This window comes from Rhea pennata, chromosome 3 (genome assembly GCF_028389875.1).
Source record: "Rhea pennata isolate bPtePen1 chromosome 3, bPtePen1.pri, whole genome shotgun sequence".
NCBI classification, from domain to species: domain Eukaryota; kingdom Metazoa; phylum Chordata; class Aves; order Rheiformes; family Rheidae; genus Rhea; species Rhea pennata.
Window position 1 is genome coordinate 859,886 of NC_084665.1, and position 18,725 is coordinate 878,610.

The following is an 18,725-nucleotide window of genomic DNA, read 5'->3' on the forward strand; positions in this document are numbered from 1 at the left end:
TCTCTTCCAGCAGCGTCTATGCGGGGTTTCTTCTTCGCTGCCAATCCCCGCTTGCGCGTGCTCGCCTCCAGCCTCTAGTTATTTTTGTGCCGATATTCTCTTCCCCCACGACAGATAGATCCCTACAGCTGAAAGCACAGCACCGACCAGTTTTGCGGCGAGCGACGCCAGGCACGTTTCACAGCTGACGGAGCTTTCTCGCTGGGCAGGGAGCTCCGCAGGACCAGGCTGCTTTCTCTGCCCTGCAGACCAAACGATCTGCCGGGAGCTCCCCCGCGTTTTCTTTCCGTTTGCTGTCAGTTGCGGCTTTTAAAAGAGCACCCGCAAGCCCTTGTTACCGTGAGAGGAGAGGCGAAAAGCCGCCGGGCGCGGGCGGCGCGGGGACTTGGGCCAGAGCCTTTCCCCGTAGGGTGCCAGTGGGCAGATGGAGGAGGAGGCTGCCGGCGAGCCGGAGCAAGCGGTTCTGGGGCGACGGGGGGAAGCGCGAGGGAGCGCTTGGGTTCCCAGCCGGGGGCAGCGGGGCCGGCTACGGTTACTTGTTGCTCTCGTTATAACACCCCCCCCGCCGCCGCCGCCGCCACCACAGCGGGGAAACGGGCGACTCGCTTTGGCCTCCTCCCGCCTCGGGCCCTGCCGGCCCGCTCCCCCCCCCCGCGCGACGGCCGCCTGCCCTTCCAGCCTCCGCGACGCTTCGCCTGCCATCTTTAGTAGGGGCACCCCGTTTCTAGTCTTCGGAGCGCCGCGCGCCGTGCCCTGAGCCAAGATGGCTCCCCTGACGCCTCCTCCGCCATGTCTCGGTCGGGCAAGCCTGCTGCCTAGCCTCCTTCCCAGCGTTCCGCCGGCTGCCCTCAGCCAAGATGGCGGCGGAGCGGCGCCGGGGGAGGGCGAGGCGTGCTGCTGCCGCCATCTTGCTTGCGGGCACCCCCGCTACCGCTGAGCTGGCCTTCGCGGGCGCGCGGGGGGTGCCGGGAGCAGGTGGCGGCGGCGGCGGCGGGAGCGGCGCGGGCAGGTGGGCGCCGCGGGCGCGCGGGGGGTGCCGGGAGGCTGCGGGGTCCCTGTAGCCGGGCTGGGGCCGCCGGTGGTCCCGGGGGGCGGGGGCGGACACGCCGTATAAATGGCGCCCCGGGGGGGGGGGGGGTGGGGGGCTTGCGGCCCTCCGAGCGCCGCGGGGGCAGTGAGGACCCGCAGCAGCGCGCGCGGAGCGTTGGATCTCTCCGGCCCGGCCCGCCGGGAGGCGCTTTCTGCGGGCCTGGCGGCGGCCTCCCGGCTCGGCCTCCCCTGCCGCGGCAGAGGCGGCGAGGGGCCGGGGGGTGCCGTGAGGCGGCGCGCAGGGTGGCCGCCCTGGCGCGGTGGCGGTATCGCTCCCTAGGTGGCGGGTGGGCTCCTGACGCCTCCCTCGCTCGCGGGGAGCCGCATGCGGTGAGTGTCTTAAATCCCCGAAGCCCGTTCTGTCCTGTGCTCCTTTCCCTCTGACTAGGGGTCTTTGTGAACAGTGTGTTGGTCTCAGACTTGGCCTCCTTGGCTCCCCCGCGGTTTTTGCCGAAGGCTTCAGGATGTATTGCAGACGTGTCCTGTTGGTCTTTGCTGGTCCCTGTTGGGCAGGATTGCCACAAGGCCTGAGGCTGGGTGGGCACTGAGATGTGAAACGTGGTACCCGCATGCTAAGAAGCTTGCGTTCTGGCTTTGAGAGTCAGGGTTCTTTTTTTGTTTCTTTGTTGGCTCTGATTGGATTTTAATTACTTGTCTGGGAGGTTGAGCAGAGCGCTGGACACAAAAGGTTAATGTAGGTGTACGGTTCATTTGATAATGGGATTAACTCATTGCAACATATTAGCCTTCTCCTGTAACATCTGGTGTCTATGTATAGTTCAGATTTGCTGACCTCCCTGGCAGTACTGTTGTCCAGGCAGATAACTGCTGCACGCACGTGTGAGGCTTACGTTGCCCTTCTTTCAGAGCTTCTGCAGTCCCATGGCGACTTACCTAGAGTTCATCCAACAAAACGAGGAGTGTGATGGCGTGCGTTTCAGCTGGAACGTGTGGCCCTCCAGCAGGCTGGAGGCCACAAGGATGGTTGTCCCCCTGGCCTGTCTGCTGACGCCATTGAAGGAGCGTCTCGACCTGCCACCTGTGCAGTATGAACCGGTAGTTTGTAGCAGACCAACTTGCAAAGCGATACTCAACCCACTCTGGTATGAATTTCTTAGCTGGGGATGTTAGGGGATGGATAGTATCTAGTTTTTATCTAAACATCACTACTTCCTCATTCCCCTTTTACTCAGTCCAGTGCCTGGCAGCCTCTTGCATTTAGGCGCAGTGGTATTGTTAAAATCCTTGTGTGCTTAGTGAGGTGTGTTCAATGCCAGCCTGTTACTAGAGCTGCCAGAACCAGAGGAGAGCAGAAAGCCTTCAGAGAGACTGTTAAACCAGAGTTAATGTGAAGATACCCACTTCCATTACCATCCCAGGGAATTCTCTGGTGAACCATGAAACTTAAACTAAGCAGAGATACTGATTTTACAGATACTGTCCTCTGAGCTGTGATGTTGACTTGATTTCCTGCTTCCTACACATTTGACTTCTCACAGGGCAATTCCAGTATAAGCATCAAGATTTTCTTTGACATTTTGCTGAGAATTAAAGATCTCTGATCCAAAACCATATGATGATGATGATACATACTCAGAGCACGCTGTTGTCTGAGAAATATCGGGGAAGGGAGCTGCTGCCAATAAGAGGGACAGAAAGTAAGAGGAGATCAAGCCTGAGAAACAAGAATGTGCATGTGCTTTACTACACTAGTGGTTATAGCACATCCCAGTGGGCCAAGGAGGGTAAACTCTGCTGGGCAGGAAACAGCCTGTTTGTTCTGCGGTTGAACAGGATCTGGGTGAATAGCTCTTGCTCTGTGACTGGAATGCTTGTGTGCTACAGCTATACAAATAATAAGACTACTAAGATAAGTCTTAGCTTCTCAGTCATCCACTGGGCTGATGAACTTGGAAACTGCTGGGCTGGATGTAGCTAAAGGGACTTTGTGCCATTGGAACAAGAGTCTGGATCCCTGGAACTCTGTCATTAAAGGTTGTGGTTTCTGATATTTTGTTTCTTCATCTGTGCTGTGAACCAGCATAGATAACTGAGAAGCTGGACTGTAACGTTGTTGCTGTAGTTGTGCTAACCGCCTCCTCTTTCCTTTCTTGCAGCCAAGTTGACTATCGGGCCAAGCTCTGGGCTTGTAATTTCTGTTTTCAGAGAAATCAGGTAGGTTGAAAAAAGCTTCAGCCCTTTCATCATCCTCCATAGCCAACCTATTGTCTCTTCTTTGAATATATTATTGATAGGCACACCTGGAAAAAGATGTTAAAAGAAGCAGAAATCTCACCTTTTGTAGATTCCTTCTCTTGCTGAATCCAGGCCAGAATTACTTGTTACTCAGGATGTTTTACATGATGTCTTGTCTATTTTCAGTTCACTTTTGCCAGTGTTTTTGCCAGAATGTAGGGCACAGAAAGGAGGTATAAAGCTATTTTGTTTCCTGTGTGTTCTTTGCATATTATATTTCCTGTTCTTGCCAAGTATGTATGCCATGTGAAAGTGTCACATGGCCAAACAAGTGTCAGCTAACGTGTAGCCTCTGCTTTAGCTGTGCCTTTTAGTTACAGTGGACTGAGTCGCAGTCTGTCCTGCTGGTCACTGTTGTCAGTTCCTAGGGAGACAGCAGTACTGGACTCACTGTGAATAATCAAATTAGTGCAGTGACAGTAAATAGAGTTGAATAACCACATCATAATTAGGGCAGCTTCTGTAATGTAGAGGGGAGCCCTACATTTCTATCTTGCAACTTCGTTGTCCTACTTTTTGGTTCTCTTTTTCAGTTCCCTCCAACATATGCAGGCATATCTGAGCTCAATCAACCAGCAGAACTTATGCCTCAGTTTTCAACAATTGAATATATAGTGCAGGTAAGTGAATCACAGGCAAGTTTGAAATGTCTCTCAGAAATGTCTTATTTGTGACAGCTGAGGTATGTTTTTATTTCACTTAAGATTTCCACAAAGTGCTTAAGACAGAACTCATTCCTTATCCAGAGAGCATTATGAACTGTCACTTAACGTATGCACATGCCCAGTGACTCTGTCTCTTTCCACATTAGCGAGGTCCTCAGACACCATTGATCTTCCTCTATGTTGTCGACACGTGCTTGGAAGAGGACGACTTACAGGCTCTGAAGGAGTCCCTGCAGATGTCCCTAAGTCTGCTGCCTGCTGATGCTCTGGTGGGGCTCATCACTTTTGGCAGAATGGTCCAGGTTCATGAGCTGAGCTGCGAAGGGATTTCCAAGAGTTACGTGTTTAGGGGCACAAAGGACCTGACAGCTAAGCAAATACAGGTATATCCTGCCCTCTGTTAGGCCAGTGGCTTGTTCCTGTTAGCTCCACTGATGCCACTGCTGGTCTTGTAAGCCCTGGGCTTGCAGGGAGGCTCAGTGCTCTTGATTATTTGCTATGTTATTTCCCTCCAAGCATCTGTCATATCTTTTTGTAAACTCCTTGCAAGCTTGTCCAAGATAGAGTTTGTATGATGCAAAGATTAATCATTTCAGATTTTAATGAATTTAATTCTGCAGTGTTGGGGGCCTTGAGGTATATTACTTGACAACAAATAATGGGTTTAGGGTTTCAGTGCTAATCTCCTCTGCTTCCTCTTTACTATTCCGTAGGATATGCTTGGGCTTTCAAGGCCAGGTGTCCCCATTCAACAGGGAAGACCTCTTCAGCCTCAGGAACAACCTGTTATTTCAAGCAGGTAAGTGTGTTGGTTACATCAGCGCAGCAGAAGGCTGGCTCAGGTGCTGTGTGCCTCTTTGGACCCAGGCTGCTAAACCTAGGTTTTCTAAAAGGAGTCTTTAAAAGAAGATTTGAATGGTATTGCCTTGTCAAAGTTATTTCCCTGCAAAAAGTGGTAATGTGGATGGATTTTACTAAAGTAGCAGGCAACACATTAGACTTCAGTATCTTGGTTTTTCAGTGGCAAGAGCACAGTTGCCATTCAGGTTTCTGCTTGAAAAATTGTAGAGCAGCTGTCTTTTGTAAAGCGGCTACCTTTGGAAAGCATGTTGCTAAATCACTACTGAAGTTTTTTCCTATGCTTTATGTGACTGTGCTGCCTTGTAGGTTCCTGATGTCTTGCTTTGTTTGAATTATTTGTGTTCCACAAGCCTGTTATCTGAGAAAGCTTGGGTGTAAGATGGGGCACACCACATGGCTCCTTGCTTCTGATACACACAAATTGCACTGACAGAATTATCAGGGACAAAAAGGCACCTTATTTCTTCCCTGAACTGCAGTGGCTTGTAAAGTGTAAAACACTTTCTTTTGAATTTTTGCAGGTTTCTGCAGCCAGTACAAAAGATTGACATGAATTTAACAGATCTGCTTGGAGAACTGCAAAGGGACCCATGGCCAGTGACCCAGGGAAAGAGGCCTTTACGGTCCACTGGAGTAGCTCTTTCTATTGCTGTTGGCTTACTGGAGGTACTCTTAGTGCTGCTGTTTATTTGAAATGAGCTGGTCAAAGTAAGCACGTGGCAGTCTTTGAAACCCATGCAGGTCACAGTCCAGCTTAGTCTGTGGCTCAGTTATGCTGGGATGCAGAGTTATAATTTGTTTCCACTGATATTTGAGGTGAGTTAGCACCAGCTGGTGTGGAGTGGGCTGGAAACTTGCATCTAAATGATGAAAGATGCAGACTTTTACCTCTGATTTCTGTGCATGCTGCCAAGTGCAGGTGATAGTACGGACAAGGTTTATCCAAGGGTCATCTAAGACATAAGGAAAAAGGAGAGTAGAGGCTGTCTGCTTCCTGTTTTGAAGACATGAAGCCTGAGCTAACCTGGCTCTAAACTTGAGTGCTGTGTCTCTTGGGAAATTTACTGAGGTGGCCTCTAGCAGAAGCAAGTCCTTAATGGTGTTGCGTAAGTGCACATCAGGCGATTCTCTAAAGAAAAGCGGTGTTGCTCTTTAATCAATTTCTTTAATACAAAGCCTTACTTTTATTTTAGGGTACGTTTCCAAACACAGGGGCCAGGATAATGTTGTTTACAGGTGGGCCACCAACGCAAGGACCAGGCATGGTGGTAGGAGATGAACTGAAAACACCCATCCGTTCTTGGCACGACATAGAGAAGGACAACGCAAGGTTTATGAAGAAGGCCACTAAAGTAAGTGCTGATGTCTGCTGGGAGCAAAGCCACACGCAGTAGCTTGGGTTTACTAGTGGGTGTGACATAGTCCACTTGAAGGCAAAACTGAATGTTGTGGAAGTCAGAACACTAAATGGGGTGAGAAGTAACACAAGCCTATGTATGCTGCTGTATAGATGGCTGCTCAAACCTTTTCCGGGGTATAAATATGTCCTGCTCTCTTTGATATGCAAACGGTATATCTAGATGTGTATGGGTGTCCATGAAGAGCGAGAGTCTTTCTGTGCATTAAGGTGTGACAGTGATCCTCAAGGAAAGGGTAGAACAGAGTTCCTGCTAGTTACTTCTCCAGGAGTCTTGTTTTCTGAGAGAATGAGATATTTCAGTGTTATTTCTCAAGGTCTACCTAATGGAGGGTGGACAGTGTGTTCACCAACATCATTGTATCTCCTTCTGAAGGCTGGGGGTGGGGGGTGGGAAGAAAATTGCTTGTCTGCCAAGAATTGGTCACTTCCCCAAAGCCTCCTTTGTCTTTTTGACATATGGCAGAATAGTTAAAATAGTTAAAATGGCAGGCATGAAGTGTGCCTGGCAGGTTAGAGAACCCAGCATGACGTCTTTCCTCTTAATTGGCACCTTGAAACCTCTGGGTCCCCTGTAAGTTACTGCAGGCAAAGAGCCCATGCTTGGCTGAGGGCAGCAATTCATGTCCCCTCCGTATTTGTGACTTACAACTCAAGCTTCTGCAAATGCAAACGTTGCAGGAGCAACACTGCTCCAGCGGACAGCTGTTCACCTGTTACAGAGTTGATAATCACTTCATTTGTGGCTTGCTTCATGGCCCGATTTGGAGACCAGAAGAAAAACTGCCCATCACAGTGTCCTAAACTCCTATGTATGTTGTCTGTCTTCCCTAGCACTACGAGTCTTTGGCTAATCGTACTGCAACCAACGGTCATTGCATTGACATCTATGCCTGCGCCCTGGATCAGACTGGCCTGCTAGAGATGAAGTGTTGTGCAAACCTCACCGGGTAGGTTTGCAGTAGGAAAGCACAAATACACCTCTATTCTTCAGAGGGGGATAAGAGTTCAGAAAATAGTTATTTTGCGATCAAGGTAAAAGGGTGCTATTTATTTATTTATTTATTTTGTCTTGTCATTTTGTTCTAAACTGTGGTTTGAATTTGCCAGGAAGTGCATGACAAACCTCCCCTGATTCCAGTCCACATTTTTAAAGTCTCAAAACAGCATGAGCATGCGAATTAACACTGCTGTGTGTTGTGTTCTTTTTTTTTTTTTTAATAAAAGAAAAAAAAATCAGTGTTCTGCTTTGAAAAAGTACTCTGAAGCATGATGCAACTTGTCCTTTGCAAACACTTTCAGCCTTCTTAGGAGGTAGCAAGTATCCTTTGCAGATGAGAAGGGATACAGAAGCCATGGTTTGTGGTGTGTGCATGACCAGAGTGCTATCATAAGATGAGCTTCAGGTGTGGTTATTAGAAGCTTTCTTTGTATGGGCTGGGATGGATTTTTTTTTTCTGCTTAACAGGTCACTTTTGCATCCTCCAGGGATTCTTGGCCTCCCTGTTTTATGTGACACATTTAGGGAGCAAGCATCTGTGTTGCAAACTGATAGAAACCTTATAACCTCTGTGAAAAAGAGTGTGTGCTAAACTGGGCCCTTTGAGGGACTCACTGTGTCTTTATTGGGTATTTGAAATCTACTTGGTCTAGGGAGCAGCAAGATGGTTTGGGCAAATCCAGGGTGCTTGTAAGGAATCACAAGAAGAGAGATTGTTTGACCCTTTGGCTGTGTCACTAAATCTTATCCAGTGAAGCCTGAGTTTCCCAAAGGAATTGGGAGAGCCACTACATCCTTTGTCGTCATGGCAAAGTGCATGCACCAGGCCTTCTGATGCAGCCCTGCAACATCGCCTTTGTAGTCTGGATGGCTCCAGCCCTGCACCCAGCCCTTCTCAGGGGAAGCAGGCTGAGTAGAGCTCTTTTCTTGAAGTTTGTAACCAGTGGAACATTATTGTTTTTAAGGCAACTAAAGGGTTGCCAAGAAATGTAGTTGAAAAAACAAGCTGGCAAAGATGGAGCACTAACTTGTCTGGCTTTGGAGGCATCCATGAATCTGTGTTGCCCACTGCAGACTCCACCTAGATAAAGACATGTTTAAAAGCAGTTTCTGCCTGTGTTTGCATGCATAAGAATTGGAGGGAGTATTCTTTGTGAGTTATTTCCAGTTCCTAGTTGTTTCCCTGAGTTAATCTGTTTTCCTTTTCCAGAGGTCACATGGTGATGGGAGACTCCTTCAACACTTCCCTCTTCAAGCAGACCTTCCAGCGTGTGTTTAACAAAGGGTTCAATGGGGAATTTCGGATGGCTTTTGGTGCAAGCTTGGAAGTGAAGGTGAGAGATTAGTCTCATTGGATGACATCAACTGGGAAATGTGAGTGCTAGGTTAACAGGAGAGTTGATTAAGTATTTGGATTGTAGAAAACTCTACACTTTTGAGCTGAGCTTTAGTGCATGCTTTAGAAGAAGCTGCAGACTGGATGGAGTGGAGGGATTTTTGTTTGAAAGTTTATTAAACTTATGGGTTTTTTTTAAAAAAAAAGGCAAAAAAAAAAAAAAAAAGAAAGCTTGAGCTCTGCCTCTCCTCACCTGGCAATGAACATTTCGTACTCTCTAGTGGTGTCTATGGATATGTCTTCATTACTAAAATGTGACTGTGTTGATTTTCTTACCTTCAGCAACTGTAGCAATAAGTGACTCTGAAAAGTACTCAGAGCTTCTTTCCATGACAGCCACATGTATGCACTTTCTGGTCAAAGTTGGGCAGCTTATTTATTCTGTGTGTTCTATTTGACTAATTTGATCTTTTCGAACTATTTTTGACCTGTTCTAGACCTCTAGGGAGCTGAAAATTGCAGGAGCTATTGGACCATGTGTATCTCTGAATGATAAAGGGCCATGTGTCTCTGAAAATGTAAGTTTATAAAGGAATATGGAATAATTATTACTAAAGAAGTAAATAAACAGTACAAAGCTTGTATCTAGACCTACAGCTTAGCTGGAATGTCATATTTTCCAAGAAGAGCAGTTTGGAAACATCCCTAAGAAAAGACAGTCTCTTCTAGATGAAATCCTTGCCCCCTAAAGCCTTCTCTTAACTGTATGTCACCCAAGTAACTTGATTTACATCCAGAAGATAGAAATTCAGAAGACCTTCCACGACTTGTACCTCTGTTCAGAATTTCACATAAGCTTATGTTACCCACTGCTACAAGCAAAAATGCAGCTTTCTATTCAATTCTGTGCAGGAGCTTGGAATTGGAGGAACATCTCAATGGAAAATTTGTAGCCTGGATCCAAGCACAACTCTGGCCATTTACTTTGAAGTGGTAAATCAGGTTGGTCCTGGCTTTTCTTTTTTGGTCTTAATTTGTACACCAAAATATTTATTTCTAATAGGGCCAGCAAATGCAGCTACATACCTTGTGCTACAAGTGGACAGCTGCAAAGTAATTTAGTGTTTTGTGTCAAAGAAACTTTCTCAGAGGTTATTTCCATATGTGAGAAATTGCCTAATACTTTATTTTGTACAAAACCTGCATTCTTTCTTCCTGTCTTCTTTCTATGGTATTTATTTAGCAAAGAAGAAATTGTCTTTCTGCATAACTAAATTATGGAATTCATTGCTATTAGATGTTGTGGAGAATAAAAGTATAAACACCTCTAAATTCTTGGAGGATTGATCCTCCAAGTTGTAATATGTAATCATTCAGAAGCAATTTCTGGCTGGGGAAGTTTCTGAGGAAGCAGCAGCTAGAAGCTTGGAGGGTCACCCCAAAAGCATTCCACTCTGTGGGCCTCTTTTTTGCCCACTCTGACATGTGGGTTTGCTACTGTAGGGAATAGGCTGTGGGACTCAAGGGACCTTTTCTCAGAACTCATACTGTCATTCTTGTGTTCTGTGCTGTAAAGATATGTTGCTGCCATCCTTTAAGGGACCAGCTGATGAAGTGTCAGATACAACATCAAATGGGCCCACAGCCACTTGACTTTGAGGGCCGCTGGAAAGTGAGACACTAACAGGCATCTCTTCCCTGATCCATCTCAAGCTCATGCTTATTTTATGATTGCTCGAATGATGCCCTGGAATTGTCTCTGCAGTGTGCAGAGCTATGGAAAAGCCAGCCTGTTTTGAAGGCTTGCCTTGTTTCATTTGCAGCACAATGCACCAATACCTCAGGGAGGCAGAGGAGCGGTTCAGTTTGTCACTCAGTACCAACACTCCAGTATGCAGAAACGCATTCGAGTCACGACCATAGCCAGAAAGTGAGTATTTCATGCCAGTTCTCTGGCAGAATGGCAGAAATTCTAGCCACGGTCTGTATTGGAATTTTTTGAGCCTTTTTTTTGCATATATTGGCCACAGAGTATTTGGCACATGAGAGATGAATCTGGTGGGGGTTTTGCTGAAGAAGAATGCACACAACACTAACCCTTTACTCTCTCTCTAGCTGGGCAGATGCACAGAGTCAACTCCCACATATAGAAGCTGCTTTTGACCAGGAAGCAGCTGCTGTGCTGATGGCACGGCTAGGAGTGTACAGAGCCGAATCAGAGGAGGGACCTGATGTACTGCGATGGCTGGACAGACAGCTGATCAGACTGGTAAGACTGGACTGCAGTTGAATGCAGTCCACAACCATGTGGAGCTGATACTAACAGTTACAGTGTATCAGACACTGAGAAAAGCAGGGCTGGTGTGAAATAGAGATTGAAGTACCAAAACACACAATGACATGTTGCACGCTGAAATGATTAGAGTCATTTATAGCTAAAACTATGGATGCAGCTTAATTTCAGAGGAGCAGCTGCTGAAATTCCAGTCTGCTGCTGCTCTAGAATGAAGTAGAGTTGCTGCAGAAGTGTTTGATAATGTGCAAAGCACTGTAGGTATAACGTAGTATCTCTGATTTAGTGAAAAGAGACACGCATTAGTAGCCCTATTTCTTTCATTCTTAGATAATTTTGAATCTATATATTAAATAAAGAGATCCAGTCACCACTTTCTGTATCGTTAAGATACAGAAGTCTCTAAATAAGAATAGCCTGTATATTTTATGTTACTTGCTATTGTTGCTTTCCTGCCTTGGTTACTCTGTTTAAAAACAACAAAAAATTCCAAAAAAATCTTAACTCTCAAAAAAAAGAGCTCACCAGAACATCCGTATTTCCTTCAACAGTGTCAGAAATTTGGACAGTACAACAAAGATGATCCTAACTCCTTCAGATTGTCAGAATCATTCTCTTTGTATCCCCAGGTAAGAACTTCGCTTTCTGCAGATGTGGGAAAAGTTTGCAAGGGTGGGAGTGATGATGAAGCCTCTTGTTGCATTTTATCAGATTCATGAGGGGAGGAACAGATGCTTTTTAATTTTGGCAAGCTGGTTCTGTAGTTCAGTGTTGCGAATGACTGGTAATGAATGACCTTTGAGGAGTTAATGAGGAGGAGTTTTTCTGGAAGAATTTGTTCAGAAAGATTGGACTTTGAAGAAGCTTCAGCAATTAACTGGTATTTCTCTTCTCTCATCTTTCTGTTGCAGTTCATGTTCCATTTGCGACGCTCCCCATTCCTGCAGGTCTTCAATAATAGCCCAGATGAATCTTCCTATTATCGTCACCACTTTGCTCGGCAAGATCTGACCCAGTCTCTCGTTATGATCCAGCCCATCCTTTATGCTTATTCTTTCTATGGACCTCCTGAGGTGAGTCCCTGTTTAGCAAGAAATGGTGGAATGATCCAAAATAATAAGTATTCAATCAAAGTAACATCAAAAAAGTCCTCATTGATTTTTTTTTGATCAGAGTAATTATTGAAGGATGAGATGAGGTAGAATAAAATATAAATTGTCATTTCAGTAAACTTGCAGCTTTGATTTAAAAAATAAGATCTGGTGAATCCTGCAGTTGTCAATAGTGCTCTCACCTCTTTGTCAGAGGCTGCCATCTCCACTGCATAAATCGGCAAGCCTCAGCCCCTCAAGGTCACAATCCCCCACCAGCTCCTTGTTTTCAGTTGTTTATGCAGCAGTTTTAAACTGTGTGAATAGTCGATGGTCAGACAGATTGCCTTAGACCAACATCATCCTTGGAAGGAGAGCATCTGACAGGAAAGAGATGCAGAAGCTACTAGAATAACACTTTGAGCGACTAGCAGTGACTGACCTTGTTTATTTTCCCCAGCCAGTGCTTTTGGACAGCAGCAGTATTCTTCCAGACAGAATCCTCCTGATGGATACCTTCTTCCAGATAGTTATCTACCTCGGTGAGGTACAGTGAAATACGTACTCTTTCTCGAAACCTTTGCGCACCCTCCCTCTTGCCATGCATGCACACAGTGCCTTCATTTGTATATAATAAGCTGCTTGGGAAGCCTATGCTAGCCTATGTTTTTGAGAGCTGCTCCTGTGGAGCATTCCTTCCACCATGACCTCAAGGTTTAGACCAACATCCAAAGCCTTGACTTTCCAGTGCCGCTGGATCATGAAGACCTGTAGGTCTATATTTCAATCCTGTTTGTTTTTTTTAACAGAGCGGTAAGTTACTATAGCTGGATAACAGAAGTATCTCACATTCTGAAGAAGTCAATGGGGAAGGTGATGAAGCTGCCTTTCTCTTCTTTCCATGGGAATCTTCTTTTTCTTTGATGCCTCTTTCCCTCATATCCATTTTAGCTCTATTTGAGGTGTAGCCCTCATCAGTTTGGTCACTAACCTAAATTTTTTTTAACATAAACCTATCTTGGTTTATGATCAAATATTCCTATTAGTGAAAATGTTTCTGGGAGGCATTTTAATTCTTCCCTTTGTTTTTTGAACTAGGCTACTTGAGTGCTTGTATTTAACAACTGTTATTAGCACGCTTGTGGTTTGGCATGACAGCTTGCAGCAGCTCCATTACTAGCTTCCTACTTCCCTCCATGTAGGATTTGTTCTCTCTTTGAGAAGCAAGCAGGCAGACCTGATTGACATGAGTAGGAGTTGAAAGCTTGAGTCAGTGATGACAAAATATCTTCCAAAATTACTTTAAACAGTCTTTACCTACCTAAACTGTTGCAATTGAAGACATTTAGGTATTGGGTAAAATTAGACTAAGAAAGAGCTAAGTGTCTGATCTACATAGTTACCTTGAAAATACCATAAAGCATCGGCTGCTACCATTTAAGACCAAGTCAAAATCACCATATCAGTGCTTTATAAATGCCTTTTTTTTTCTGTTCCTGAATCTATATTAAAAAGCTTTCACTCTGTTGGCAGTAGTGAAAGCATATATTTATCCAATGCTCTATATGCAGAAATATGTGTAATAGTCTGATGCCTTAAAGACATACCAGTTAAAAGGGGGAGGCCTGTAGAGAGGGTATGTACTAGTTCTTATTTCCTCCCTTTCCTGTAAAATAGACTATTGCACAGTGGCAGAAAGCTGGTTACCAAGACATGCCTGAATATGAAAACTTCAAGCACTTACTGCAAGCCCCACTGGATGATGCCCAGGAAATCTTGCAGACTAGATTCCCAATGCCACGTTACATCAACACTGAACACGGGGGCAGTCAGGTAAGGAGCTTTATCCAAGAGCTCTTACTGCTGCTGAATAGTGCAAATGCCTGTATCTTCTGCTTTACTAGAAGGATGGTTCTATAAGTTAAATACAGCAGTACTAGCCCTCCAAAATGTAGGGCTTGCATCTTTTCTCATGTGCTCTTATTGCAAATACATGTCTTTTAATAAGCCAGTTGCTCATTGGACATGCTTTTGACATATGAGGTTACAGAAAGACCCAAAATAGCCAGCTTAAATATCTCTTATTCCTAATAGAGGGGGGCAATAAATGATTTGGCTAAGTATAAAAACTTACCCAAGATAAGGAGCAATCAATCAGATTGCTAGGACAGTAAGATACACTGAATGATTGAGCATATGTTGTACTCCATTTGTTATTAATTTCTGGTGTGACCACATTATGCTGATTCTCCACAGAACCCTGTTCCCAACAGTAGGCAGGGGCATGCGAGGGACAGTGCTGGTGAAATGCCTGTGTCACAGGGCACCAGACCTGCCCTGCCAGATGAGCACCTCTTGCCATGGCAGAGCAGAGCCAGAGAGAGATTTGCGAGAGACTGTTTTTGCTTTCCAAATTAAGGTGCCCAGAGAGTGCTGTCACTGCCTTGTGGTAAACTAACTTCAAAATGCAGCAGGGCAGGAAACCCAACCAGCCCAAACTCCTGCCCGCACTTCGAGAGGATGGGAAGATGCCTGAAGTGTTCAACTTGGTTTCCCCCTTTCCCTCCCCTAAGAGTTCCTCCCAAACCTTGTTCTGTTACAAGGTTCCAGAATATGGTTTCTTACAAAGCAGTTTGTAAAATTCAGAGGCATTTTAGCAGAATTTTCTCTGCCCTTTGGGAGTTACAGCTGAGCCATAACATCCCTTTCTTACCCCCACACTACCAGTTAAAGTCAGCAGATTCTTGCTTTAAATCCATTAAAATTTTCTGTAGAGCAGGGCTGTTTCTGCTTAACAAAGACAGTGGGGAAGGAGGGGGCCGCGAGGCTATGTGCGTACCAGATGAGGAAGCACGTGGAGAGGAAGGATACAGGTGTCTTCAGTGTCTTATCCCAGATAAATCTGTGCCTGTTTATCCATGTGTTCCTTATATCTAAGGGACTAAGGTGCTGTTTCACTTCGTTCTCTGTCTTCCTTTCCTGCCTTCCACGTAAGCATTGATAAATGACACTTGCTAATGGTGACCAAAATGTAGTCAAATGAGAGGTATGTGCTGAGTGAGACAGGATCATGGTATTGTTTGCTGTGGTTATGGTCTTAATACTTGCACTTGAACTTGAAACTTATATTAAACTAGTACCTTGCTGGCAAGGGAGAGGAACATTGGCTAGTGATATACCTGGGGTGACAGGAGGTCTCGAGGGAGCTGACAGGTCTATCATTCTACAAAAATAACCTCTCTATAATGTTTTATTTTAATAGGCCCGGTTCCTCTTGTCTAAAGTGAACCCTTCTCAGACCCACAATAACATCTATGCATGGGGACAGGTAAGCAATGGAAGAGCTGCTCATGTTCATTAGGAATGCTGGAAAATGCATATTGTATGTATTTGTCTGTGTATTAGCCCTTCAGTTTCATCACATCGTATTAGGCTACGAATGGTGAGCTGGTTATGTTTGTGCTAATACTCCTACCCAAGAGCTTTGGCAGACATACACGGATAGATTTGAAAATCGCAGAATAGTTGGTTTGGAAGGGACCTCTGGTGAGTTTTAGATGACCTGATGTGTAGGAAATGGTGAAGATGAATTTCTACATCTGGTGTAGAACTCTTAGGTCACAAATAATGTATGTAGCACTCTGGAAAAAATAACTAGTGTCTAAGTACATACAGTACAGTTTATCTGAGAATACTAGACTTATGTCCTCTTTTGTGATCTTGTTTGCATAGAGCTCTGGATAGAAAAAGATCCGCATGCTTTAGAAAGAAGGGTGGTTGTGTTTGTTTCCTGCCCCTCTTCCTCCCCCACCCCCCTGCCCTCACTACTGCAGATTGCATGGAAGGGTATTGTAAGGAGTGTGGTCAGTGTCCTCTTTCCACTAGATCTCTTCTTTAGAGGGAAGTAAAGGTGGTTGATTTTAGCAGTCAGTTAGCTCAGACTGGTGACACTTAATTTGCTTACGCATCTTAGATGTTTGGTTTGCATCTTATTTGCTTAATATTGTTAACAGTATTATTTTGCACTCACTCTACTTTATGTTACTGCAGGAATCAGGAGCTCCAATCTTAACAGATGATGTTAGCCTCCAGGTATTCATGGACCATCTGAAAAAGCTGGCAGTTTCAAGCGCATCCTAACGTTGATCTAACCAAGAAGGAAGGACAGAAGAGTTGCATAGATCATGTTGGTGATAGGAGTGGAGCAACTTACTGCATTCCCGTCTCTTTTTTAGTCTAAGACTTTAAACTATTACATGAAACAAATATTCATGGAGTTTTGTACTTGGCCCTTCTAGATATTAATTTATTTCTATTCCTTTTTGTGTGTGTTCTGTTTAATCCATGTTCTTCCCATCATTGTAATCAGAGCTGAAAGATGTTTTAGCTAATCTTAAGCATAATTTTTAAATGTTCTGTGTTCTTAAAACGTTTCTTTTAGCAATTTTCTCGGAAAGCAGGGACTATATTAATGAGAAATAAAACTGGCTCAGAGCATTAATTTAGTACTAATCCAAATGTGGCTGTTAAAAATGGCGGCGGTTGTTTTCCTTACGCGCACCGCGCGCCGGGGGGGGGGGGGGCGCGCATGCGCCGCCACGTGGGACCGCAGCTGCCCGCCGATTGGTGGCGGAGCGCAGCCAACGGGAGCGGGCGTTGCTGGCGGGCGATGCGGGCGGCGGTGTGGACGGCGCGCTCGGCGCTGCTGTACTCGGTGGGCGGATGGACGCTGCTGGGGGCCCTGCTCCACCAAACCCAGAGCGGCGGCGGCGGCGGCGAGCCCGGTACGGGCTAGCGTGGCTCCTGCGCCCGCGACGCCACCTCGGGTGACCGGGGCGGGGGGCGGGGCCAGGCCTGCACCGTGTGTGAGCAGGGCCTGGGCCCCTTGCGACTTGCCTCGCTGGCCTGCGGGTTCGACGCAGTTTCCCCTCGGCCCGCTTGCTGCTTCTCGGAAACCTGCTGCTTATTAAGGTGCAGTAACCCGGAGGCAGCTTTACTGTGGATAACTCGGAAGCCAGTTGTTACTGCTGCTGCAGGGCTGTTGTCAGTCCTATACCAGTGCAGCATTGCGTTAATTTACCCTAGTAAATCACTTTTGCCTGCCAGGTCTTTACTATCTATTTCTCAAAACTTGAGAAGCAGCAAGAAGACTGAATAGGCAACTGGCTGCTGTTTTGCACTGATGAAGGGGGGGATGAAATCTTCCATTACTAAGCTCTTTATTCTCTCCCTCCACCTTAGCGAAAGAAAGTGATCCTGAGCCAAGCCAAAGAGCCCGCAGAGAAGTAATTACTACGAATACACCCATAGGCTTACAAATTACAACAGTAATAACGTACCAGGAGAAGGCTGAAACTCCTCTGGCTCGACTCTGCCAACGTGTGAAATCGTTCTTAGAGTCCTATGATGATGATTCTTCTAAAAAATAATGTGGTCTTGAAACATGGAGTTTTGTGCAGATGCAGAGGAGAGCTGGCTTAGCTAAGAAATTCATCTTGATGTGGGATACCAGAATGCCAGTGGAAAACTTTCTCTTGCATTGTGGAAACAGGTCCACCTAGACTGAAATAACTTTGCAGGCTGCCTCATTTGCTCCAATCCATGGTTTTCTTTGCACATGTATTCAAACTATTAAACATTAACTGTCTTTTGAGTAAACGCGCTGTAAGATGTTAATGAAACTGCATGTTATCTGGTGTCCAGTATCTGACAGTCTGACAGGGCAGCTGTTGCTGCATTTGTTGTGAGTTGGATTTGCTGGTGTACAGGACCTGTATGGGTAATCATATGCATCTGTTCCTCCACTGATTCAGTTTCTGAACTGATTGTTTAGGAACAACTGGTGAACCGGAAGGAATGTAGTTTGATCTTTGGGGTATTAGAGTTGTATTGTCCTTCAAAACTTTACAAGGTGAATGACTAGTGAAACATGAATTGCAAATGTAGAAATGCTATTGCTGGAAGCACTTGCATTGTAAATTCAGTAGCACTATTAATTTCTCTAATGTTTTAAGAGCATAGCTAACATATCTAAAAAGATATATTAAGTTGTTTAGGAAAGATGTTCTTTCAATTAAAAGCCTGGAGAATTTTCTGAAAGACATTAAAGAAGGTTTGCTTTTTTTTCTTATTTTTCTAACACATAGTCCTAACTCCGCCCCCCTGTATCAATGATGACAGTAGCAATGAAGATCCAGGACAACAGATTTCTATTGCAAATAAAACAAGTTTAGTTGTAAGCATGCATTAACTTGGAAAAGAAGTTACAATCACAGTGCTTTTTCTCCTGTCTTTACAATCACCTTGAGCAAGTACAGGTGGGTAGATAAAGTACAAATCACTGAGAAATTACATAAAGACGATTAGTTTAAGAATTCTGTGGCTGAAATAACCTTTCAGGTGATAATTTATCACAAGGCAAAAGTTTTCAATAGTGGTTTCCAATCTATTTTATAAGGCAGACCTTATAACCACCACTGCTTCCTTTTCCTTAGCTCTTTCACCTTCTAGTTGTTGCCACTGTCTACTGGTGGCAACTTTTGACAAGAAACCCAAGCTAGTTGGGCAGAGCTTAATAGCTTTTGCTGTACCTCACTTTTAAGAATATTAGTTGCACAGTATATATATATGTGTGTGTGTGTGTGTGTGTGTATTTTAAAGCTAGCTGGTTTATGTGTTTAAACAGCACATTCCTCAGAAGAAAACCTGGGCCCTGGG

The 18,725-nt window shown here is 45.2% G+C and overlaps 1 protein-coding gene across 3 annotated transcripts; it reads left to right on the forward strand.

Annotated features, from left to right (window-relative positions):
- The first annotated feature begins 873 nt into the window (after positions 1-873).
- SEC23B (SEC23 homolog B, COPII coat complex component) lies at positions 874-16,509 on the forward strand. 3 transcript variants are annotated; one of them, XM_062573437.1, is made up of 20 exons: positions 874-1,009; positions 1,957-2,192; positions 3,207-3,264; positions 3,879-3,965; positions 4,157-4,393; positions 4,724-4,809; positions 5,393-5,537; positions 6,065-6,223; positions 7,123-7,238; positions 8,499-8,622; positions 9,122-9,202; positions 9,537-9,626; positions 10,448-10,554; positions 10,740-10,893; positions 11,469-11,546; positions 11,829-11,990; positions 12,469-12,555; positions 13,686-13,841; positions 15,271-15,336; positions 16,059-16,509. In XM_062573437.1, the coding sequence occupies exons 2-20, from the start codon at positions 1,972-1,974 to the stop codon at positions 16,146-16,148; spliced, it is 2,304 nt and encodes a 767-aa protein (XP_062429421.1). In that variant the 5' UTR covers positions 874-1,009; positions 1,957-1,971; the 3' UTR covers positions 16,149-16,509. The 3 variants fall into 3 exon arrangements, with proteins under 3 accessions (XP_062429421.1, XP_062429422.1, XP_062429423.1); XM_062573438.1 differs by lacking the exon at positions 874-1,009 and adding an exon at positions 1,340-1,419; XM_062573439.1 differs by lacking the exon at positions 874-1,009 and adding an exon at positions 2,589-3,084 and having other exon boundaries at positions 2,157-2,192.
- Positions 16,510-18,725: the final 2,216 nt, after the last annotated feature.

Excerpts from the sequence above, each read along its gene's own strand:
- SEC23B (XM_062573437.1), top strand. The coding sequence starts at position 1,972 with ATGGCGACTTACCTAGAGTTCATCCAACAAAACGAGGAGTGTGATGGC. Across the intron at positions 4,394-4,723 it reads TGACAGCTAAGCAAATACAG|GATATGCTTGGGCTTTCAAG; the intron begins GTATATCCTGCC and ends ACTATTCCGTAG. Across the intron at positions 9,627-10,447 it reads ACTTTGAAGTGGTAAATCAG|CACAATGCACCAATACCTCA; the intron begins GTTGGTCCTGGC and ends TTTCATTTGCAG.